This window comes from Nicotiana attenuata, chromosome 6 (genome assembly GCF_001879085.1).
Source record: "Nicotiana attenuata strain UT chromosome 6, NIATTr2, whole genome shotgun sequence".
Taxonomy (NCBI): domain Eukaryota; kingdom Viridiplantae; phylum Streptophyta; class Magnoliopsida; order Solanales; family Solanaceae; genus Nicotiana; species Nicotiana attenuata.
In genome coordinates this window covers 38,087,176-38,096,128 of record NC_031994.1, presented here as the reverse complement: position 1 = coordinate 38,096,128, position 8,953 = coordinate 38,087,176, and the positions used below count along the sequence as shown (strand labels likewise).

The following is an 8,953-nucleotide window of genomic DNA, read 5'->3' as shown; positions in this document are numbered from 1 at the left end:
ATTGACGATACTGATGAATTCTCTCTTCTTGTTTTATTTTCGTCTTCCTGAGCTGGGGGTCTATTGGAAACAACCTCTCTGCCCCATCGTGGTTGGGGTAAGGTCTGCGTACACACTACCCTCCCCAGACCCCACTTTGTGAGATTTTACTGGGTCATCGTTGTTATTGTTGTTGTTGTTGTTGATAAGTATATAATACACTTTTTAGCTAGCGAATGCGAGTAGTTTCGACCGACCAACCAATTTTGTATTTTGCCTTAAAAATAGGATACACAGTGTATAGTATAAATGTTCACAATTTTACCCTTCTTTTTAAAGTGAATAAAAGTTGAAACCTTGGAGAAACAAAAGCAATCAATTGTAAGTGTTGGCAGAACTGCAACAACCAAGACATAAAATTTATACAAAGATCCTCACTTTTGCCACAAAAGGGGAATACATAGTGATACTGCAAAAATTTATACTGCAGAGACTGCAAGTGTGAATCTTTATACTAACTTCTTAGAGAAAGTTGGTTATATCTAAAACTGCAAATTTCTCCTACTCATAGGCAAAGTACAATTATCAACCTGAAACTGCAAATAATTTGCCTTCTAGGACTAACGACTCGTTTTCGACCAAGAAGTAGCAGTAGTTATTCAATGTAGTGGAAAGGGCAGTAAATGTCACAGCCATTGCATCATATCATTGCTTTAGGCAATGTACTTGTACGTGTTCGTGTTCTCCAGGTCTCGTTCCAAGTAGTCTCGCGTGATAAGATCTTCAATCCGCTTTTTGATTGCTCTGACATCAGGCTACATAAGTAAAACAAAATATTGTTTCAGGAAAGTATTGTTAGAATAATCGAAGAAAATGCCCTTCTATTTGTCAATAAGCAAACGAGTAAATGAAATATCAACATGTGCGTACTGATTTCGAATAAAAAGAACTAGAAGCTATTTGTCTTGCATTCTATTATTGTTAGATTTCTATTACTACATACTGCTTCGTTTTTTTATTATCTTGTTATTGTTATTGCTACTGCTTTCTTTCATTATTCCTCGAGTTGAAAGGTAAAATGAAGACAAGTTTTGTAACCTAATGCTTCAATCTAGAAATACAACAACAACAACATACCCAGTAGTATCCCATACCGTAGGGTCTGAGGGTAGTGTGTACGCAGACCTTACCCCTACCTTGTCAGGAAAGAGAGGTTGTTTCCAATAGACCCTCGGCTCAGAAAAGCATAAGCACCACATTAATGAATACAAATGGTTGAAAATTTGCTGCATACCTTGAACATTTTGCTCAACTGCTCAACACACTCCAAAATTAGCTGTTGATGAGTTAGAACTTTTTTGGCTTTCATTATACGCACAAGACATGCATCGATTGCATAACGTCTGTCCTTTCCGATTTCCTCAACCATTTTTTTCCTATCATCCACAGGAGGCAAAGGGATCTGGATGTCGAAAAAACAATTATGATTTTATGAATAAGTGCCAAATTATATCTTTTACAAAAAAACATCATTAGGAAATATGTGAAGTTGTAAACAGTATCTATACCCGAATCCTCCTCATTTTGTCAGTGAACTGGGAGTTGAACTCAAAATGATCAGTTGATGAAACGCTTTTACTGCTCGGCTCCTTGTTAAGAATTTTATACTTGGCACATGACACGGACGCCAGCACTCTGACCAGGTCATCGTCGGCCAAGTTTAACTGAGTCTTGATGTCTGAGTAACTCCATCTATCAGAAGTATTAAACAGTAATAACACAGCAGCCTGAAAAAATAGGAAAGTTATTAATCTAGAACCATATTTAGTCTCGAGCCAGGATATCGCAATGGAACTACTTGACAAATTGATCACCTGATAAGTTCCCAATGTTAGTTCAATAGTTTTCTGCTCAAACTTTCCGTTAAGGTTACATTGTCCCAACGAAAATATCCATGTCAATTTCCTGTGTTTCGTTTTTTTCGTGTAAAATTCCTTGAATGATTCCACGCCTTTTGCCTGAGACAAATGAAGGACAAAACGAAGAGCTCAGATCAGCAAAAAATTGTCGTATAACTTAACAAGAGAAGCACATTATACCATTTCCACAGGAAGATTCAGATCACAAGATTTATAACTAGGCCAGAATCCAGTTGTAAGAACAGTGACAGTCATATCGATTCCAGGATTCGCTGCAGGGTTGTTGCTGATATATTCCTGAAAATGGTTCTGATTTTCCTTTACCAATGACAACTCTGTCACCTGTTTTTACATTTCCAACCACTCGATTTATAAGATATTTGAACGGACGGAAGAGGCAAAGCATTACAAGTCCATTACACTATTCTCACCATTCCCTCCATTTTGGATGTGAATTGTCCACCACATTGTTGCTTTAGCTTTGATAAGATAAGCCTTTCATGATCTTCATTGGCACTTCTATCAAAAAGCAATCGGCGAGAAAGCTTCTTCCTATCAATCGATAAAGACAATTAACATACCGAATGGTGAATGATGTAACAAGCAACTAAAATGATTTATGCCAACCTGTAGAACTCAGCGAAAACATCTTTGTCACTGATGTATGTAACAAGCTTGACCACCTACATAAAATGTAAAACCATTTTGACGGTATTGTTAGAGCAGAAACACGGAGTTTGACCACCAAAATTGAAGAGGGGTGTCAAATTTGTGCTATTACCTTATCCAATGTATCCTCAATAACATCGTCACTGAGTTCTTCGATCCCACCTTTCTTAAGAGTATTATCACAATACTTAGCAAGGAGCTCTGCTGTTGAAGAACCGGCAACACTTTTGTTACAGAAGACCTCAAATGCTTCTTTCAGAGCCTATGAAAGTAAGAATTTATACATCAGCGAGTATGAGGAAGTTTTCGGGGAATGCATGAACACAAGATGCTCGACTCCTTTTATGCACACTTTACTATATCATATTTAACTGTTTACATAACTATCTAAACGTCTCAAGTAATAGTGATAACGTCTCAAGCAGTAGCAGAACCAGAAATTTATATAAAGGGATTCAAAAAAAATTTAGGATGTCACAGTTGGGATTTAAACTATGATCTAAAGCAACTTTCGAACCTCTTTCACTACAATACTTAAAAGATTTCATGTCAAGGGGATTCAACAGCTCACATATGACCCAAAAAGAATCATTTTTACCCAATTTGCATAGTATAATTTCCGAGGAAGGGGGTTCAACCCCTTCATACTACTTATTTCCGCCACTGGTATCAAGTAATCAGAAAATAAGGGATCAGTGCGCAATGGTCAACAGCTAGAATACCTTGTGAAAGATAGAGTTATCGGCAAAACAGCCTTTCACAAACACCATATACTTGTCATGCAGCTCAAATGCCTTCTTAACAAAGTCCTGCTGAAAGAGATGGATACATCATTGAACCAACTAACGATTACATAAAACGGATCTTTAATCAAAATACAGAAATGAATATTTTACCTGCTCTTGTGAACCACCAGAATTTTCAGCCTGAGGAAGAACATGCACATCACAATTAATAAATCGCAATATTAGTAAATGACCGCCCAGAACAACATTCCTTGGAAACCATAAGCATAACAATGGCGCAAAATCACCTACAGATATATGTTCTTATTCTTGCAAAATCGTTTTACTCTACTCAGGTTCTAATTTCTTGGAAACTTTGAGAGTTTTCTAAGATTAGGATGCTGATATCATCTACTTAAAACTCGCATGGACTTTAGATTGGCTTTACATACTATGCAGAAGCGGAGCCAGGATTTGAAGTTTATGTGCATCATTATAATTCTTTTAAGTTACTGGGTTCTAACTTAATAATTTGTATATATATAATGAATTTTTGAAGATAAATACAGGGTTTGAACCAAAGCTATAGGGTTCGGCCTAACCCGTGGCCGACACCCTAGCTCCGCCCTGCATACTAACATCCCCCGAAGAACTCGGATGGAACACTTATGTTTCGAAAGATAAAAATTATCGAAGAGGAACTAATGGAAGCTAATATTAAAGTCAACAGACGACATTGTCAAGTAAATCACAAATTTCAGTTATTATTAGATAACAAACCTTGTTATTTGCTGCATCTGCAGCCTGTTGCACCACGACCAACCCTTCGGCAGCAACATGCTGCAAAATATGTACCATCGGAAACTGCTTAGCTCCAATCGGGACAAAAAGGAAGGGGAAAAAAAAACCAAATGGGGTAGAAGACTAAAATACCTGCTTAAACATTTCTGCTACTAGTTCAATCCCTTTAGGAATTTTGTGGTATAGGCTATACATTCGAGATAAATCCTCAATCTGTATGGCGGACAAAAGAAAGAGCATCAAATACAACGTAAAATCCATAAAAACAATTAAACACATAACATTCAACAGCAAAAAATGGGTTTAATACCTTTCCATCTCTAAGCAAAGCCCGGCATCCAGAATCCTCCTTCTCAAGCAATTGATTGGTATATACAACCAATAGCTGATTTTGCACTTTCTGCCGCAAAAATGTTGGTCTCAGCTTTGAAAAATATATCCAATCAAAGACATATTTCCGAAATTTCAACGCAGAATTAAACTCCAACACTGACCTCCAGAAGTTTTGTCTCACTGCTAGAGTGCAGATAATTAGAAACTCTATCCTTCTCTTTTTGCAAGCACTCCTCTGCCTGTATTAGCAAAGAACAGGCATTATATTAGAACCTGTTCCAGTATAGAAAAAGGAATACACGAGCAATTTCTTGAGGTGAAAAAGTTAGTGAAAATCATTTATAGGAATACACGAGCAATTTCTTGAGGTGAAAAAGTTAGTGAAAATCATTATTACCTTCAGCATATATTCTGGACAAGAATCTTCAACAATCCAGCTCGAAGCTTTTCGAGTATAATGACAGGCAGTATCTCTAAGCACAGCCTCTTCAAAGTCATTAACATAATACTCCATCTTCCCCTTTGCCATCTCAATATATAAATCTATTACATTCTTCAATAAAGCTCTGTCGATTTTCTCACCCTCACGTTCAAGATCAATCTGATACAAGAAAGATACTTCATTAAACGTTATACTAGCACATAGAATTATAACTCATTGACCCTTACATTATTGGTCCTCCCTCCAAAATAATAGCCGGCAAATGTATATGTTTTATATATTAAGTATGAATATGCGTATAATATACATTTTATACACACATTTGGTGTATATGTTTAGTATATGTTGGCTAGCGCCTGTAATTAATTTCGGCCAATTGGCCAAAAATGAAAGAATCCTAACAAAAAAAGGAAGAAGAGACACTTGCCAGAGCTATCACAGCATCTGTAACTCTGCCTTTCACCTCCTGAAAAACCTATATTCCACAAACACAAAAATGGATAGAATGCACAGCAATGATATGAAGAGTATTTATACTAGAAGTAATTCAGAGAAGAAGAATTAAACAGCAGAATAATCACTCCAAAATCTAACCAGATTCCGGAAGCAAGTCAGACCAACTTCATTAAGTGCAGGGACTTCGGCTCGTTTGATAAAAAACTTGTCAAGATAATGGAAGAACTTTAAAAGCCACTTGACCATAAGTTTATGAGACGCCCATCTTTTCTCGAGCTCCTTCAACAAGAATTCATCGTGCTTCTTTTTCAGAGAAGGCAAAACCTAACAAAGCAAATGAAAAACGGTAAGTATTTTCTATAGCATAGCAAAGCAGTGAGCTTTAGAATCTTCACTTTCTCTATCTTTTTACTTCCTTTTAAATATTTCAAGGAAACTAATATGCCCCAAATACAACTAAAATTGAAGCTCATCAAATAAGTAATGAAAAAAAATGCGGGACTTAATACAAACTACCCCAAGAACTAGTGTCACGAGTCATGAAGAAAATACATCATCTGTTTGAATATACATGAACAGAAATACAGACTGTAGGCTACCACGAATAACTGGCGGATCACATATGTAACCATAAGCTAATAAGTTTCAATCCTTAATGTATCATTAGAATGACGTTTAAGTAAAGAGAAATCTCGATCCAAAGGTTCTTACAATAGTGTTGATGTAATCTTCAACTGCTTCCTTGTACTTATCATACAGTTGCTGAGAGTAATCACGAGGAGCTTTCTGTGTACACATGTTATAGATAGTTCTATGCTTCAAATTAAGGAGATACTTGTTTGTGCAGACAGAAATACAAACTAAGACGACGAGACAAATATAAATAGTAAAGGGAAAGAAAATTTTGGAAAGAAAATATGCACTCTAAGCTTAAGGAATGCTGAGGATACGTGTAGAGCATCACGTATTCGTCTGAGCTGAATGACTCTGGCGCTCCTTCTAAGATTACTTTTATCTTATTGAGTCCCTTCTGAACACACTCCATTCCTTCCTCCAATGGGATAGTCTTCTCCTCAGTCTCTTCCATCTTGGAAAATTTTGTTGGCGCGATCTAGTGTCACAATTAAAAAGTTTGTTATATGCTAGTGGTGGGAAAATGAACAAAAGTATTAAACTGATCTAATCTCAAAGAATTTATATGCAAAATATCCAAACCGCAAAACACACACACACACAGAATTTTGGGAAGGATCTGCAAAGGCTTGCATATACCCTTTCACCTATCCATTGAAGCATGTAAACCACATAACTCAGCAAAAACGCCATGCTGACTACTAAAAACTAAAATTTCTTTGAAACCATAATATGATCAAATAGAAGTATTAGTATCACATAAGCAAAAATTTCAACAAGCATTACACTGTCCAAGAGTTCTAGCCGAGTCTACACCAATCCAAACCAACAAGAAACATAATAATCAAGAAAATTAACTAGCAGATAAAAAATTTCTTAACATAATCTGCCTTAAATGAACAACTTAGTAAGAAGGAAAATAGATATAGATGATTCATGTAAGTGACCGAAGCTAGATCTAGCCCTTCGTGGCAAGTTTAACTGAACCTACTAATTTTGACTCAGACAAAGTATACATATACAATTACATATATATGTGTCTTTGTGTGTATAATACAATTTAATCGTCAGGGCTCACCTTGAATCCACTAACTCTAAATCCTGGATCCGCCCTATAAAGTGAACACATATGAAATTTTATTTTCTCTAGAGTAAATTATATTTACCTATGTGTGTGATAAAATTCAATAAATTGCACCTATTATGAACTCGCTGACTCTTAATTCTCAGTCGGTCTTTATGAAGCTGACCAACAAATTTGGCACTAATGCTTAGTCGATCGATTGATAGAAAATGAAGAAATCGAGTTCAATTAGAAACGAACACTCATAGAGCAAAATGGACATAGGTACCCCAACTTTAAATCCTGAATTCGCCTCTATTGATTGATAAAAATGAAGAAATCGAGTTCAATTAGAAACGAGCACCCATAGAGCAAAATGGACATAGAAACCCCAACTTTAAATCCTGAGTTCGCCTCTATTGATTGATAAAAATGAAGAAATCGAGTTCAATTAGAAACGAGCACTCATAGAGCAAAATGGACATAGAAACCACAACTTTAAATCCTGAATTCGCCTCTATTGATCGATAAAAATGAAGAAAATGAGCTCAATTAGAATGCGCTAATAACATACTAGTTAAGGTGCTAACTGCAGCAGATGAATGGATCTCTCCAATTGCGAAGAAAATTACGACAATGTGAGATTAATTGGCAAAATTTCCAATGGGATAAATAAAACATGAAACCGTGAGACTCGGTTGCATTTTGTTGAAAGTTCTAAACCCTAAAAATCGCATCATAAAGTTGGAACCAACAACACGTATAAGTCTATAATTTTCAATAAAAATGGCGCTATTTGGACGGAAAAGATGTGGAATTCCGTATATTCTTTTCTTGTCTGTATTTTGTTTATATTTTAGAGACTAACGAACTTAACTGTCATTCTTCTTTTATTTTACCTGCTTTCTTTTTTTGGATATTCTAAACTCTAAAGGTACCTATTCTAAAATGTTTGATAATATTCCATTGGAAATATTAATCTATTTAATTTAAACAACTTTTAGTGGAGGGTTTTGAGGTTGAGAATTAGGGTAGAGGTTAGTAGAAAGGCGTGTGTTTACCCTCGAATCCGGATAACAATTGAATTTATATGGGGTTTTAAGGATCCGTGAACTAAAAGATACAAAAGGTTTTTAGGTTAAGGAAAATAAAGATAAAGACTCAACAATTGCTGTTAAAGTAAATAATCGCAGAATATAATATTGCTTAGAACAATTGTGCTTGATGATCCCCCAGAATTAGAGATATCCCCTTTTATACATTCTGATTAAGGGTAAAAATAAGGTAGGTAAATTGATTACATCGTGGATCCCTGTAATTACGCCTTAATGGCCTGAAGTGGTTGAGAAAATCACGTTTGGGCGAGATATCCGGCGACGCTTGGTTATCCGTTACGAGTCCGGCTTCCGACCTTGTGTGTTTCTCCATCCGGTGGTGACTCCTATCGAGCTCTGTAACGGTCTCGAAATGACTCGACCTCGGTTGTAGACGTGGCCGTCGTTCTACCTTGCATCCAGGTCGGGTTCGATGGCCCCGATTTGCTCCGGACCGGACCCAACCCGGTCGGGCTCAAGCAAAAAAGGGTATCACCTAATACAGATAGTCCCCTCGTTTATTAGAGAGTAATGATAATAAACGATATGACCGGTGACGTGATGCCCGTGACGTATGGCCATACGCCAGGTGAAAAAGCCATCGAGTGCTCTGACCACGCCTGCTGCAGGCATTTAATGCTTCTCTTAATTATCTGTCGCTTCGTGTCTGTGGCTTCGCGATTCGTGCCACCGCCTCATGGAAAAAGTATAAACGACCCTTCCAGGTTCAACATTTCCTATCTTTCTCAAATTCTGCGTTGGTTGTATTTTCTTTTCATCTCTTCGTAAAGCTTTAAGAAATGGCGAAAACTTCACAAAAGTGTTCCTTCTAGACCAAG

At 36.7% G+C, this 8,953-nt stretch overlaps 1 protein-coding gene across 2 annotated transcripts; it reads right to left on the bottom strand.

Moving 5' to 3' along the window:
• LOC109226848 (cullin-1-like) lies at window positions 343–7,715 on the bottom strand. 2 transcript variants are annotated; one of them, XM_019391733.1, is made up of 20 exons: window positions 7,595–7,715; window positions 6,275–6,435; window positions 6,036–6,135; window positions 5,463–5,648; window positions 5,296–5,343; window positions 4,824–5,027; window positions 4,588–4,665; window positions 4,404–4,493; window positions 4,226–4,306; window positions 4,073–4,132; window positions 3,464–3,493; window positions 3,290–3,379; window positions 2,680–2,829; window positions 2,526–2,581; window positions 2,330–2,450; window positions 2,079–2,240; window positions 1,854–1,997; window positions 1,548–1,766; window positions 1,274–1,441; window positions 343–794 (listed from the first exon to the last, which is right to left on the bottom strand). In XM_019391733.1, the coding sequence occupies exons 2-20, from the start codon at window positions 6,409–6,411 to the stop codon at window positions 693–695; spliced, it is 2,226 nt and encodes a 741-aa protein (XP_019247278.1). In that variant the 5' UTR covers window positions 6,412–6,435; window positions 7,595–7,715; the 3' UTR covers window positions 343–692. The 2 variants fall into 2 exon arrangements, with proteins under 2 accessions (XP_019247278.1, XP_019247279.1); XM_019391734.1 differs by having other exon boundaries at window positions 3,290–3,376.

Coding starts and splice junctions, on each gene's coding strand:
- LOC109226848 (XM_019391733.1), bottom strand. CDS start 6,411: ATGGAAGAGACTGAGGAGAAGACTATCCCATTGGAGGAAGGAATGGAG. Junction 3,380..3,463: donor CTGGTGGTTCACAAGAGCAG/GTAAAATATTCA, acceptor CATCTCTTTCAG/CAGGACTTTGTTAAGAAGGC. Junction 1,442..1,547: donor ACAAAATGAGGAGGATTCGG/GTATAGATACTG, acceptor TTCGACATCCAG/ATCCCTTTGCCTCCTGTGGA.